Here is a 16,716-nt window from a genome sequence, read left to right as displayed (position 1 = left end):
TCCGGGGTGATCCAATAGGAAGTCAAGCTATTAAGCTCTGATGACATTGCGTCTTCCTATTGGCCCATGCAACGGAGGCATGGATGGCAGCCAAAGTGATTTCCCGAGAGGGACCAGAAACACCGGAACATGAAAAAGGTAAACATCTCATCAGGAGCCAAGGGGGTTCCCAGAATAAATATTGCATGGTCCCTGGGTGGTGACGACAATAAATGTTTCTGCAACAAAAAAGAACACAATCTCTCATGGATTGCAAGGAGTGATCGGTATGGTGGGTGATCGAGATCTGGGTATGAAAGAAATATACCCCAGAGCATGGATTCATCTGCCTTAAATCCTTCTGGGGAGTGCTTGGGAGACCTGCAGGTTGTGAGGTGTGGTTTCATGACATCTCAACTTGGCATTCTGTACCAGCTTCTTACTCTAACTTGGAGGCATTGCAGTCATTTGTAGAAGCCACAAAAACATGGAATTATTTGGGGTCACAACCTGCACTTTCAAAGACCACTTTGAGGCCAATGGTGTTGCCGAGAGGAAACTGATGTTAATGTTTAATAGGTCGAAACTAGATGGCAGTTTGTTACATTTTTAAAACACACGTTTAATCATTTCTGAAAGTATGAAAATGTCCCCAATTTAATCTTCAATGGGGGGTGGGGGGATAAGCAATAGTCAATGTTGTTAATTCCATCCCAATATTAAACATAATGGGATGTAAAATCGCACCCCCGAGTAGTAGGACAATGGAGAGATGGCAGTAAAACCCCCATTAAACTTCATGTTTCACTGTTCAAGTTGATCATGGAAATCATTATGAACAAAACACTTATACAGGACAGTGCTTGGTTTTAAACACAGGCCGAAATCACTGTGCATTAGTAACATTTAGTCCTATATACTATAGGATTGCACTTTTAAAAGGATAATACCAAGCCAGTTATAGAAACAGAACATTTGTTTTCAGACTTTACAGTAAATGTGTCTGCTACGGGATACACACACACACACACACACACACACACGTTTCATTTGAGCACTAGACCACAATACATCTCACCATTTGCTCAAATAACATTAAGAAAGCAGAAGATAACTATATCCATATATGATGCAATCTGCCAATAGTCCTGCATTTATGCTTATGATAAAAACAAAACGGGAAGCCTTTTATCTCGAAGCAGAGTGCAGGAAAGGAGTATTGTATGAGAGAGAGGGGGGCAGGGGCTCTGAACTCCAGTCCTGTGCTGAAGATGGGATATCCTTAAACATGGACCTGTTGAGGGGGTCTCGAGGACTGGAGTTGAGAACCCCTAGTATAAGGAATTTACTCTCTCACTGTTGGATTGACCTACAACAACATTTAGCGTTTGCCACAAATTAATGTCTCGATGCGTTGGCTTTCAGCAGGGAAGGTGTTAAAAAGGCAAGGTCGCTCAACTGCTCCTTCTGCTGCCAAATGTGCGTCGCAACCACCCAATATTCCCATTAGTAATGGTGTGGGGATTTCAGTTGTTGCTGCAATATGTCCTCATACTTAATGGAGAGAACACCACAACAGTTCACGCTGAAGACAAATAGAAAGCTGTAACAAACTCACATGACCACAGTGTGCTGAACACGCTCCTCTCCAAACACTGCACGTCCGACAAGAAGAGACACGCAATTCCCATGTCTAAACATGCGACGTGTGTGTATGTATGTGTATGTGAGTGTAGAAGTCTGCTTACACAAAGCTGGATTTCTCCTCGGCTACTTAAAAAATATATAGTTTCACACCTCCTGTAAGGAAAAAGTTTATCGTAAAGAAAAAACAAAAAACCACGAAGCTCCTTTGAAGCGGATAAATATTCTTTCCTTCAGGTCCAATGAGACCAAGCCCCCAATTCATTGTACAGTAAAAGCAGGCACTCCGTGTCAGGGGAGATTTTTGGCTTTGTTCAGAGGCTTCCCTGCATGGAGAAGCAGGCAATGTGCATTTAATACGGGCATAGAGTCCTTATTTAAACATCTGTGAAGATGTCCGACTCACATTCACACACCCCAATTTAAAAAAAACAAAAACAAAAAAAAAAAAAAAAAAACTGTTGTATGTAGATTTCGTGACGGAAAGGGGCCCAGAGACGAGCATGGCCACCAGACCCCTGAGCAACTCTGATTTTACATGCTCCATACATCTCATGTAAACTGCACTCTTTATTCCAGTGTGTAATATGTACTGAAAGTGTATACAGGCAGTCCTCGTTTTACAACGCTTCGCTTTACAACGAATGGCTTATCCAACGCTATGCAATGCATACCTATATTCATTTTTACAACGCCAAAATGGCTTATCCAACGCTCTTACGACGCTTTGCAACGTTGTGTATGTGTGTATATATACACATTCACATAAACAACGTTGCAAAGTGTCGCAAGAGCGTATATATATATAATATTATACTATATAATATTATATTATACTATATAATATATTATTTATTATGTTATATTTTATATATAATACAGTATATACACTATATAATTTATGTGTGTGCTGCATATCTTATTGCCTGCATAAAATATTTGGTGTATTTTAGTGTTAAAGATGCCTTCAGGAACGGAACCTTTCATTTAAACAGTGTTCCTATGGGAAAACGTGTTTCGCTTTACAACGTTTCGCTTTACAACGCCATTTTGAGTAACGCATTGTGTCGGATAACTGAGGACTGCCTGAACATTTATTTATTAAGTGTTCTGTGCCCACCACAAAGCAGAGCTAAGGTCTCTGGACATGCAGGGCTGAGTAACCCTTTGTGCAACCTGCATGTCCGGAGACGATGACTACAGCTGGGACTTGAGGGGGGAGGTGAGGTGCAGGGACAAAGGAGAGAGTGGCCAGGGGCAGAGATCTGGCTGCCTCCAAAGCCAGAGCGGCGCCAGCCCAGCGAGTAATATCCTGCCGGCTGGGGGAAGGCGTTGCCGAGTCGTTGCCAAAGCCCTTTAACTCTCAGCCCCGCCCCAAGCACTGATAGGCAACTGCAGACGGGCCTCCCGTCCCGATAGGTCCCTGAGCAGCATCAGCCTTGTGATTGGTCACCAGACCTTCTACAATGATTTCCTATGGTAGCGAGTAATCTATGACACAGGAACCCAATCAACGTTCCGGAGCTCATTCTGATCCCGACCTGGAGGTGAACTAGGCGGTGTGCTCCAAGGCTGTGCCGAGACACCTGAAAACCAGTCTGGGAGCCTAACAAAAGTGGGAAATTCAAAAGGGCCTTGAGCTATGGGACTGTGTATTGCCGGAGAAGCAGAGAGCAGGACTTTTGAGTGGAAGATTTGAAAGTGCTCAGCCGCGAATGGCACCAGAGAGGTCTGGATGGTCCCGACCCCATCAGAGTGTGGAAGCAAGCCCCGGGTAAGCCTTTAATGTGGCACCCAGCAGCTAGCCAGATAGGATTCCCCCTGTATGACCTTGTTTTAGTGAGTATAGCTCTGATTTGTGTTTGTGCTGTTGGCTCTGGCTGTAATAAAAAGATATTTATTGAACTGCTTTGTTCTGCCTGGTGCCTTGATCCCGGTGAGAAGTGCTGACCTTCCGTCACATATTTATCCCTCCAGTTTTCTTTAAAGTCGCCTACGCAATTTTTGGATCGGGTGAGGCTCGGTCCAACCAGCGGGATTGTGCATTTCAGATCATGCTGGGTGCGCGGGGCTTGTGACAACGCGTTCAACGTGACAACGCAAAACACATCCTCACAAGCTCAGCCCCCACTGATCAATTGAAACGTGTCATTACTGTCCCCCAAAACAGTGAGACAGGGATCAAAAGCATCTCTCACGAGAGTGCAAGTTGGCAGGTCTGGTCTTTATGGATACTGCACTCTTTGGTACATATGGATACTGCACTCTTTGGTACAATGTGCTATAGTTTATGTTGAACCAATAAAAAAAAACCATTACAAATAAAATCTATTTGTCACTGAAGGCTTCTGGATTTATAATGTAACATTATACAGGCATACCCCGCATTAACGTACGCAATGGGACCGGAGCATGTATGTAAAGCGAAAATGTACTTAAAGTGAAGCACTACCTTTTCCCACTTATCGATGCATGTACTGTACTGCAATCGTTATATACGTGCATAACTGATGTAAATAACGCATTTGTAACAGGCTCTATAGTCTCCCTGCTTGCGCACAGCTTCGGTACAGGTAGGGAGCCGGTATTGCTGTTCAGGACGTGATGACAGGCGCATGCGTGAGCTGCCGTTTGCCTATTGGGTGATATGTACTTAGTCGCGAGTGTACTTAAAGTGAGTGTCCTTAAAGCGGGGTATGCCTGTACTGCAGAACTGTACATGCAGACTTTATACAGTACAACATAGCCCTAACACTTACAAATACATGCATACATGATTAAAAAAGGGCAATTCCTCCAACTTCAGTGTATCAATAGCGGCAATACATATCTTTAAGGGGTTACATTTGGGTGATTAACACCTATTTTCTTTTCCCACACTTACTAAAAATCTGACATCTGTAAGTATTGAAAAAAATAATCATTATTACGTTTGTTTGTAAACATGGTGAGCGGATACTTGGGATGAGTGATTTCCTCTGGTTTCTCCGTTGTGTGATGTCGCGGTGTTATCAGCGAGTGCTTGTACAGCCAGAGTCCCCCCACCCCATAGCTTTAATGGGTTTCTGATAAGAACGGGGGGGGATAAGGCTACGGCCCCAGTCCTCACTGCTGCGCGCGCACCTGGCGTCGCGTGCACAGACTAGAGCCGCGATCCGCGGTCTGTACGGGAGCGCGTGGGGGCCATGACGGGGGGGCACAGCCATGATGAGGCATATCTGCCCTTCCATTGGTGCGTGTCGACCATGTGACCGTGTCGCGGGAAGACAAAATTCTCGTCTTCCCTGCCAGCGTACGCGTCCCAGCTCTTTGCACGCCCACACGCCGCAGCGGCCACTGGGGACCTGGCCCAAGGGTAATGAAAACAGTACCCATTCAGAGAGGCCCCTACATTTGTTTAAGAAAGCCAACCACACGATTTAATGCATTACAATAGGTTTATCTCCTGTCCTACTGCATGGGACTGCACCATCCTGTTCAGTAGCGATTTGCAGAAACATTACTCATACAATATTTAATGAATTACTGCAGTCTCATTAACATTGTGGTGAAGGATTTTTCTGGAGCTACAAATGAATCATATTAGATATTGGGTATATGTTCTGCAATCAGTGTCACCTCCTCTGCCCACATATGTGCAATAAATTAAACCAATGGCACATCCTGCATGCATTCAGTGCCTTCATTTTCCAGACACAACCTTCACATGCAATTCTATCAATGTTTAAAAGTGATCACAAGACAGCCCCAAATCCGTGCGTTTCTTTAGCTTGCATAACATTCTACAGCAGCAGTTCTCACACACTCCATTATTGCAGATCACGCGTCTAAAATAAATAAATTAAAATGATTTGGATCTTCATACCACAGCTTTCCAGAATAGTTTAAAATGAGTTGCCCACTTGTATAAACTTAAAAAAATAAAATAAAAAAATAAATTAAAAAAAAAGGAGAAGGGAGGACTGGGGAGAGCGAGTTTATTAAAAACAGAATCCAGAGCCGTCAGCATATAAATGTAACATTTGATGGGCGTGCTCCGTCCCCAAAACTAGAACAGACTTTAAGCCGAATGAAAGTTGTGGGTGTAGACGTATCCTTAAATTGGCTTTATTGGGCCCTGCTGTGCACAAAAATATCATTTCTTTTAACAATAACACCAAACTTATTTTAACCTTCTGAAAGTCAATTTGCAGCTGCGGCCGTTTTTGGAAAACTTCCCGAAAGAATTGGTGCTGTACTATACCGAGAGTCTCGTGCACAGCATGCTTCCTGGCTGTAAAAACCATACAAAGGCAGAAGTCTGCTTACACTTGCTAGTTCTTGTGCTTCTCAAAAAATGGTTTAACCCCAACAGTTCCTGTACCCCATCACCCTACAGCAGGGGTGGTCAAGTCCAGACGTCAAAGGCCAACAACAGGCCAGGTTTTACGGATATTTTATATATTTATAAACTGTTTTACCAGGAAGGCATACATTGAGTTACCTCTCGTTTTCAAGTAGGTCCTGGGCACAGAGTCAAGACGACAAATAATACATGGATACAAATACAGTTACACAAGTGAACAGGTATACATTATATACAGGATATCCCTGCTTCAGCACAGATAGCTCAGTCAAAGACAGCCACTTGTGTTGAAGCAGGGATATTCTTAAAACCTGGCCTGTTGGTGTCCCTTGAGGATTACCCTACAGCATTGGGGGGGGGGGGGGGGAACAGGTGCGGCTGTGGACCTCAAAATCCTCAGTTGCTGCCCTCTCTCCTCCCCCCCCCCCCCCCCCGCCAGAGTCCTCAGGCCCTACTGCAGCACACTGGGATCCGCGGGAAGTTACGCTGGCTCAGGCCTGCAGAAGGCATCAAAGGCGCGGCCGAGGGGGTAAGGCTGCAGGCCATTAAAACTTAATGTGTAGACCTTTTAAAGCCCCCAGGGTCGCATATGATGTAGATCATGTTGCCTACAACTGCCCTACAGCCATCTCAAGCAAGGAAAGTTATATTGTAAATGGATAGCTAAGTTAACCCCTTTGCTGCCAGCGCAGATATAAATAAAATGGAGATACACTATAAATAACCAAGCTAGACTCACCTACTACTCGCTGCAAAACACGATTTAATTTCCGGGTTCACCATCTCCTAGGAGCTAGGTTTCACTTGTGTCCATTACATCAGGGGTTCTCAAGAACAACCCCCCGCCCCCCCCAACAGGTCAGGTTTTCAGAATATCCCTGCTTCAGCACAGGTGGTTCAGTCTGACTCAGCCACCTGCGCTGAAGCAGGGATATCCTGAACTGTTGGGGTAGGGGGGGGGAGAAGTCTTGACAACCCCTGCATTACATGCGTCTTTAACACAACGTATTGCATGCCTCTAGCACCCTTACCCAACCCTTGTGTGCGCCTGGTACAGCAGACAGCCCTTCATTCATAATCTTTTTTTAACGTGTGTACGTATACATGTACAAGTCTGAGGTCTTCATGACCAAGAGTGAAAGGGAAGGGAGCTAGTCTGACATCATGACCAAATAAAAGGGGGGTGATGGGCGGCAGTGACAGGAAAAGGTGGCGTTGTCTTGAGCTCCGTCAATGGAAGCGATATGCGTTCTGTTTGATGACAAAGACAAGACTGTCAGAAATATAGTGCACAAAAGTTTTATACTGGAGAGAGGGATATAAAAATATATATATATCTATATATGTATAGATATATATATTACCACTTTTTTTTGCAGAAAACTAAAATGAGATTAAGAAGCTACATTTAGAACGAATTGCTATGCGACGGGAGGTTGCTGGGGGGGAGAGGGGCGGGGGGATACTGGTAATAAACCAAACTAAAATAGTGTGTTTACTAAATCAAAAATACAGACTTGTATTAGCAATGTGATCATTATAAACAAAAGAACAATCTAAGTGTAGACAATTTTTTGATAAGTAAAATTTAAACTGAATGTCTTGTCTTGGCTCGTATGTTGTGCCTACTTACAAGATGTAAGTTGTTTTCAAGCGGTTTAGACACACAATGGTCTCTGCTAGGTTAGATGTTCTCCACTCTGTGAAGCGGTCTCCAACTGTCAGCTCAGCAACCAAGTGTATGTGAAGAAAAAGATACCATAGTGCAGACCAATACAATGGTAAAACTAAACTTTATAATATAAAATGAACACTTACAATAAAAACGATTAATATGTGCATTGTTCACAATCTTATGTGATCAGGGGGAGAAGAGTTAGTTAGCTTCAGGCTCACCCGCCTCTTCCGATGGAATCCGATACGATCAGCCTCTCTCTGCAGTGCTGTGTCTCTGATGGTGGGCTGTGTGACCCAGGCTGTATCTTCCCGTGGGCTGTAGTACTCTCCTTCAGCTGCTGCACATCAGTGCTGCGCTTGGAGCTGCCCTTCGGGTGAATGATCTCGCCTCTCTCGCCGCCGGTACGTCACTTCCGCTTTGTTCCGTCACGTCACTTCCGGGCGCGGCTGGTTGGATTTCTAAATGGTGATCTTGCCTCTCTCCTCTCCCCTCTCAGGACGGCTCCCACTCTACGCGTTTCGCCAGAAAAGGGTGTGTGGCTTCCTCAGGAGAAACGCGTAGAGTGGGAGCCGTCCTGAGAGGGGAGAGGAGAGGAGAGAGGCGAGATCACCATTTAGAAATCCAACCAGCCGCGCCCGGAAGTGACGTGACGGAACAAAGCGGAAGTGACGTACCGGCGGCGAGAGAGGCGAGATCATTCACCCGAAGGGCAGCTCCAAGCGCAGCACTGATGTGCAGCAGCTGAAGGAGAGTACTACAGCCCACGGGAAGATACAGCCTGGGTCACACAGCCCACCATCAGAGACACAGCACTGCAGAGAGAGGCTGATCGTATCGGATTCCATCGGAAGAGGCGGGTGAGCCTGAAGCTAACTAACTCTTCTCCCCCTGATCACATAAGATTGTGAACAATGCACATATTAATCGTTTTTATTGTAAGTGTTCATTTTATATTATAAAGTTTAGTTTTACCATTGTATTGGTCTGCACTATGGTATCTTTTTCTTCACATACACTTGGTTGCTGAGCTGACAGTTGGAGACCGCTTCACAGAGTGGAGAACATCTAACCTAGCAGAGACCATTGTGTGTCTAAACCGCTTGAAAACAACTTACATCTTGTAAGTAGGCACAACATACGAGCCAAGACAAGACATTCAGTTTAAATTTTACTTATCAAAAAATTGTCTACACTTAGATTGTTCTTTTGTTCTATTTCCCTCCATGCTCCCCCTGGATTACAACGAAAGTGACGATTTGCGGGACTAGCGAAACCAGTCCCTACCAGCTGGGTTTGAGCAGGGGGTTTGAACCTTTTAAATTATCACTTGCACGTTATTTAAGCACGTTTTTATTACTGTTAAATCAATAGATTTGCAATAACCACTCACTGTATAGATTTTAGTGAAACACTAATAGAGTTAGCGCCGTTTTTCACCTTCACTCAGCGCATCATTATAAACAAGGCTTTAAACACACTGGAATTTGTGGTAATGTACAAACACAAAAGGAAAAGAAATGGATAAGAAACACAATGATATTGGGGAGCAGTAATTTTGCGATGTTATGGCCTCTTCATTTGGTCAGACATACTGAGGGAAATGGCTTTCCTGCGCTGGGAGAGGAAACGCATTGTGCTGCGGCTGCTAGAATGAAAAGGGACAGACCACGTGTCAACCCACGAACAAGCACCTCGTGCCGTGCAAAACATACTGTACACACACACGAGAAATGTACAGTATTCCTCAATGTTTCAGTGCTCTTGATGAAGGCTCCATTGGAAGCCAAAACATTGAGGAATAAATTTCACCTTTGGATCTTGGAGTGCCGGTGCAGTCTTCTCATATCAGATGTGCTGCCTTGCCGACACCTGGACATCTGCACCTTTAACTACGCATAAGTGAGTGCCTGGTTTTCTGGACTGATCTAGCTATATGCTTCAGATTTAGGAAGCTACTCGCTGAACACCTGCTGTCACTTGGCGACAAACCCTGGTAGACTGCAAGCTCTTCTGGACACGGATTCTTTATTATTATTTAATGTTCACAATGGCAGCACTATTTAAGAGCATGTGCCGACCCAGACTGACAGCTGCAGTCAAACAATGCTTGCTTTACAGTCCCAAATACAGAGTATCTAAACAAGATCTTCTGATATACAGATATAGATCATGCCAGAGCATGACACACACAGTAATAAAGTATACTCTCGCATAATGAAGTCTACTGGCCCCAAATGCATTGATTGTCCTTTACGGATTCTGACATGGCACAAATGGTCAGACAGAGCAGCTATTGTTCTCCCTTCCCAGGCCAATCTCAATGTCTTAATTTCAAATAACCGTCACCTCCCATGTCCAAGGTCAACCAAGTGATACAAAAGTTTCAATAGCAACTTCCACTTACAGGCATCAGAGTACTTAATGTTCAGTATAGCCCCTATGGGAAAATTACAGGGTGAGGCAATTCACCTTCTATTACATCCCAAATTAGAATTTTTGTTTATGCAGGAAGAGCATCTGTTCGGTACCTTTATGAACATTGTAACAAGTAGGGTTAAAACTTAAACTAATTTAGTTTATCTGGAAACCCATTGCATTTCCTAGAAGAGAATAAATAGAGGAACACTTTTGGTTTCAATACGAGATCACGTCACATACCTCACACCTAATGTGCTGAGGAACCCTGCCCTGCTAAAATTACTGCAAAGGTGGCTTTTAGCTACAAAACACTAAAGACTGTGACCGCAGAGGGTTACCAGAACCCCTGGTAGCTGCACTCACGGTAGGCCAACATAGCAGTGGGTATGTGGCCGCAGTTAAAGCTAGAAGAGCTAACCCTCCAAATAGGGTAGACCCCTAAAAAGGTCACACAAAAGCACAGAGAACCCAAAAATGATAAAGTTTTAATAAAATCAATAGATTAAAAATACGACGAAACACGTGATAAATAATATACAGTGATCTCCCCGGCCGCAAGAAGGAGGCAGGTGTATGTGGATGTAAATACAGTGTAAACCACACAGGTATAATTGCCCACTAGACTGATCAGTGAGACCAAGCAAACCACAATAGCCTATCAGCTCTGATGTGTCCTGGCTGTATAGGAGGTAACAACGTGTCTACACAAGGGGACAAGTGTACAGAGCCTAGCAATGGGGTAACCATACAACCTGGTCTCCGTGCTCGTGTGCACCCCGTGTTAAGCTCCGAAACTGATCTGCCTGCTCATCCAAACTGTCAGCGGAATTACATCACATGATGCCGACGTACGTTTCGCGCATCACAGCACGTTTTTTCAAGCGGGAGGACATATACCCACTGCTATTTTGGCCTACCGTGAGTTCAGTTACTAGGGGCTCTGGTGACCCTCTGTGGTCACCGTCTTTAGTGTTTTGTAGCTTTTGGTTCCCCCTACCCTATGCAACAGGTACCCTTATCTGTATTAATTTATCATGAGCGATGTGTTGATATGTGTAGCCAAGGTGGCTTTCAGGCAAGAAATGGTGTGAACGCAGTTTAAGTTCAGCGGATGCTAGCTTGACTTTTTCCTTCACACACCCCACCTGTTTTTTTTACCTGTCCCTCCATATAAACTGAATACAAAGATAAAAATGGGTGTTTGAGTTTTTGCTTTACGGTTAATTATAATAGTTCTCTCCTTCCCCCCTAGATGGCCGGAGCGACATCATACAACACAACTATCATGGCAAGGGCCCTACCTAATGAGCGTGTTTAGTCCCCAAGCAGTTTATGCCTTTTGCCCCCTATGCTTAAAGTTCATACTTGGAAGAGAAAATTCTAGACACAGAAATCTTGTGCGGAAAAACCTTAAAAAAGACAATAAGTGTATATTTAACAAGACAAAGGTGGTGTCGTTTTCAATCAAACAAATTGCACCAGATGTGAAAACACAAAACTGGAATATTCCTTTTAAATTAGATTGTTTTATTGTGACATGCGTGGGCATTTTGTTTGTCCCAGAACAACGCTACATTTGGCATAGGCCCCTTCATATTTTTATTTAAAGTATATTTTAAAGTGTATTTAGAGGTGTGAGGGTTTTACAGTGTCCACTAATAAAGCAAATTTAAACCTTTGTCAAATTGTCAGTGGTTGTTATAAAAATAGGAGGAATTTGTCTTTTAAAAACCATATTTTGTTATTCTAGTGGTGGTTTAGAATGAGCTTAGAAGAAATTTCCGCTTTTAAGTACAGGCACCAAATAGGAAACGGTTTGGCAAGTTACTCTGAAGCTAAACACCTGACTATCCATTAGAAAAAATATCCTACCTTTTTGCACATTAGGTACACACCAAACATCACACCTCACACCTCACACAAGAATGTGGAGTTAAGCCTTTGTGCGCGATTGCATCAGGATAAAATAGCAGCCAACTCAAATAGAAACAAGTTCTGTTTACGCAAAATGTAAATACTTATCCAAGTTCAGTTTTAAAAAAAGTTATTTTTAGACATGATTAAATAACTTTCATATGGTATAGAATGGAAAGAAATCGTGAAGTACGGAGGCCAGATACATTACATCTGTTTTGTGCTTATTTTTAAGTTGATTGGTATGAAACGGACCAATAACTATAAAGATTTAATCCCTTTGAAAAACACTGCTACGGGCACTACAGATGTCAACATCCAACTATATTTTCCCCTCCATAGAAGTCATGTCAGACTTATTTAACCATTAGGCTAAAAACAATGACTTTCTGTACGATGAAAACAAGCCATCCATTATGACAAAACAATAATACAAAAAATATATATATTTTTTATTTTGTCATAATGGATGGCTTGTTTTCATCGTACAGAAAGTAATCAGTTTTGGCTTATGCAGTAAAAAAAAGCTGGTGATTACTTTAGACAATATAAAAATAACAATAAAAGTTAAATAAGATATCAGACTGATAAAACAAAACATTTGGCTTTGTCTCAATTGAATGTTACAAGGAAGTGCTTCAGAGTAGCCATAACAATATTATTCTGGTTTATTAAGGCATCAGTATATAAACGGATATCCTCACTCACACCATCTCCCAGTTTAGGTGACATGTCAATATGGTCCTTTTGCAGTCATCATTCTCAAAGTGCAGGATGCGATAGTGTGTTGGGAAATACTATTACTTTCCGCACAATCACTTGGTACCACCGGTTTGTGCCCCGCTGGTAACCTTTGAGGAAGCACATACTGTACACACACACACACAAAAAATAAAAAAAACATTTATACGCCGTGCATAAACAATATCCATATTTCTAGTTCAGAACATTACCAAAAATGCCACTTGTAGATTTCACGGACCATCAATACAAACACACAAACTATGGCAACACTACAGACATGATTTCAATTGAACCATTGTTTTGTGTGGACTGGTTGGTGGAGTTTCCTTTCAGTAGACAAGAGCCAGGACTGATCTTTAAAGGGCTGTAGACAATACACAAATACCTTTCTGTTAAAGGCAGTCAAGAAAAATCTACCCGCCCATTATAGGGCTGCGGTTATAGTGCTGGCGACAGCGACGTCAAAACAAATGTATTGGCACCGTCGCTTGCGCTTATAGTAGGCGTGGCAGCTTGGTCGCGATTGCTGGAAGTCACTTCAATTTGATTTTTCCAGCGACTGCAGCGTGATGTCACCGTCGCTGTCACTATAAGCGCAGCCTAAACCGGCAACCACCCTAAACTACACCCACATGCCACTTATTCAGGGTCTGCCATGTACCCACACCAAAAAAAAAAAAATGTATGGCCAACAAGAGGCATCACAAGGAAACCAAATGAGTTGACGCAGCAATATGTATGTTGGGTTAAATTTACGTGATTAGTATCATCATTGCCATTTTTTTTTTAAATGTTTCCATGGTAAAAATACTTTGATTTGGGTTTCATGACCTTTCCCTAATCTCTTTATGAGACGTACAGGAAAATGGTTAACCCATAACTTTTTTTTTTTTTTTTTGCTTTATTACCAGCAAAAAGTGGGGAGCAATTAGAACTTCAGAATACATTTGACAAAACTCAGCGAAAATAAAAACCATTTTCCTCAAGACATAATTAACTTAAATTTACACCCGATAATGACCGAATATTTTCAAGAAAGTCAATTACAATAATGTATTTATGCCAGCTACGTGGGCTGACCCTTTAAGAGTGTGGGTCAATGTCTCACATTGAGAAGCTGCAAAGCAAGACCTTAGTTGGGAAAAGTTCTGAGAGAATGTAACTGTCGCCTTAATTTTAGGAACCTACAAAGTTTGTGTGGTATTTTCAAGGTGAGAATTCTAAAGGGGGCTAGATTTGTGGCTCATGGACCAGGTTTAACCAACGGGAATGATCGCTCCTTTTTAAGACGCTTGGGAAGTACAGAAATGGGTGTTTTTAGCAATATTCAATAACAATGATTTATGAAATCTACCAAGCTGTGTACAGTACTATGAACCCTTTGAAACTGCATTTATTCATAGATTATATTGATCTTGGATTCAAAATGGAAGACTCAAAAATTACATTGGGCCAGAGAATGCCAGAGGGGCTTGTGATACATTGCAAATGTCATCGATTGGAAGGCAGGGTTACTTATTCCAACCATCACCAGTTCACTAGAGCCCCACTCTTTGAAGTTTGCATAATTATATTGCAATTTAATCTTTTTGGCCCAGAAATCAAAATCTTGCTAATTTTGGGCACAAAAAAAATAAATACAAGGAGGAACACAACGGTAACAGACGGGGTCTTGGCATCATGTTACAATATGTAATTCTAGGCTGCAAACTCAAGAAAGATAATGAAAAGCTTTGCTGGTGCCCCTGGTATTAGAATACAAGTGTGACATCTGCATTAAAAAAAAAAAGGAACATTAACAAATGAAAAACAGAGAAATAGGGAAATGTTCAAACATCAGGAGACGGATATAGCTGTTGGTCTTCAACCAGAGCCTTGTCAGCTTTATCATCAAACCAGCTATAGCACAAATAGGATTTTTCAGTTGGATGATGTAATGTGTATGTTTAGAAATTCTAATCCCGTGACCTCCACATAATGAGATTATATTTATTGGTGATACAGTTTGTGATCTGATCAAACACAAGGTGGGGGTACGGTGGCATTTAAAGCCTTTCATGCATTCCCGATCCATACGGTTATCCAAATGCAGCTATTATTTTATGGGGCGAGACTGTATTTGGAGGATGTCGAAGCAAGAACAATATTCTGGGGCTTTTTCCAATAATTAAAAGCAGCACAGTGTTGCAAGAAGCCAGTCTTTTATATAATGCATGACCATGAAAGCAACAACTTACAAAGGAAATGGGAAACAGTTACAATGAAGAGATGGTGATAAAAAGGCTAGTGTGGGTACAAGACCCACCGCTATCAGACACTGAAAAGACATTACAAAGTGTCTGAGCATTTGGATACCGGTACCCTCCATTTCTTTTGGAGTTGGGTTACACTTGCAGAGAAAAATACCTGTCTAGTACCCAGAGAGATAGCCTTTCCCTGGATTTTCATGGCAACAAGGCACCCAGAACTCAGGTCACCACCAGCGGATGTTGCCTCCGGTGATCCTATGGTGCTTAAAGTGGTAATGCTTCACGGTAACACAACTCACAGGTGCCAGAGACATGCTGGCAACATTATACCACCTTATGCCCTTATCCCACGGAGATTGGCGGGTGCTTATTACAACAAAGCCCCCCTGCATCTGCAAAGCATTGTGAGGGAGCTGGCAGCCTCCATTGTAGTCACTGCTAACAGCCCAATGTTGTGTCTCCTTACCTGGGAGCCAGCAATGCCAGAGGCGCTGCTGGGCACCGCCTGAGACAACAGGAGAGCCATGTTCATGTCTCCCCTTCCTCCTCCTGCTCACTGTCTCCAGCTCTTCCTGTCTGCACCAGCACAACAAATAAACACCTCCTGCTGCTGCAGCACATAGAGGAGGCAGGAGCTCGCGGGGCGACCTAACTTGTATGTGCACTCAACCGTCAACCCGGACCCGCAGAGCCCGCCCGCTCCCACTCAACGGGAGCCTCCTATTGGGCCGGATTAGGGGCTGCAGTTTAAAGCAAACAAACGTCTGCTAGCTGATTGGCTGGAGCCGGCACAGGAAGTGAGCAGTGATTGGACATGGTAACGTCGCGGCCCTGCTGCCATGTTGTGTGTGGCGGCTGCAGAAAGAGATCGTCCATCGCTCTAGTTCAAACAGCATCGTCTCCTGTGTTGTTGCCACAGATCATTTCCGTGTGCGCCCCATACACTGCACCAACATAGCATGTGTTTATTCAATAACTCTATCAGGTTACTGTATTTCCCCCCAGTCATTTCACCCCTTTCACATGCAAAAAGCCCTATAAAGTGTAATGCAGACGTGTGCGCCTGGCAATGTACCACACTGTCCCCAATGCAACATGTACAGAGAATGTCTCCGTGTGTAATTCCAACCTGTAACCACGTTACGTCAGGGGGAAAGATAGGGAGAAGATACCTTTGTTGTTGCATTGCCAAGAAGAAGGGATTTTATTAGGTACGTCCATGAAATGTCTGTGAATTGGCTATATAACCTCCTGTTCAGTTAATGTAACCATGTATTGGTATTATAACTCTGTGCCCAAGGACATACTTGAAAACGAGAGGTAACTGTCAATGTATTACTTCCTGGTAAAACATTTTATAAATAAATAGGGACAAAGTGTGTGTGTGTGAGAATAAACCTGCATCGCCACAGCATCACACGCGGAACAAGAGACGGTCCTGTCGGCGAACATTTCTCTGACTGGCCATAAGATGAACGATCTGAGGGTTGCCATACTCAAAGGTAATCTTAAAACGCAGAAAGAGAGACGGTTGCATGAATACAAATTTATGCAACTGTTCGGGACACTTAGCGGTGGCCTAAACAGAGATCGAAATTTTATGAGTCATTACTGACACAAGTGAACTCTCTTCCCAGGAGCGCTAAAGGCCATGTCTGTACATACTGTGCTATATCTATGCACGCACAGCTGTCTCTTACACATACTAATACTCCTTGTTTTTCCATATCTATACACCAATAGAG

The 16,716-nt window shown here is 43.1% G+C and overlaps 1 protein-coding gene across 1 annotated transcript in view; it reads right to left on the bottom strand.

Moving 5' to 3' along the window:
* Positions 1 to 15,692, bottom strand: part of WBP1L (WW domain binding protein 1 like) — a 37,527-nt gene extending 21,835 nt beyond the window's left edge. Inside the window, exon 1 of the mRNA XM_075612503.1 lies at positions 15,438 to 15,692. Coding sequence (XP_075468618.1) covers positions 15,438 to 15,503 — 66 coding nt within the window. The 5' untranslated portion in view covers positions 15,504 to 15,692. The remainder of the gene's footprint in view (positions 1 to 15,437) is intronic.
* Between the last annotated feature and the right edge of the window lie 1,024 nt (positions 15,693 to 16,716).

This window comes from Ascaphus truei, chromosome 8 (assembly GCF_040206685.1).
Source record: "Ascaphus truei isolate aAscTru1 chromosome 8, aAscTru1.hap1, whole genome shotgun sequence".
NCBI lineage: Eukaryota > Metazoa > Chordata > Amphibia > Anura > Ascaphidae > Ascaphus > Ascaphus truei.
The sequence above is the reverse complement of the archived record's forward strand: the minus strand, read 5'-3'. Positions and strand labels throughout refer to the sequence as shown.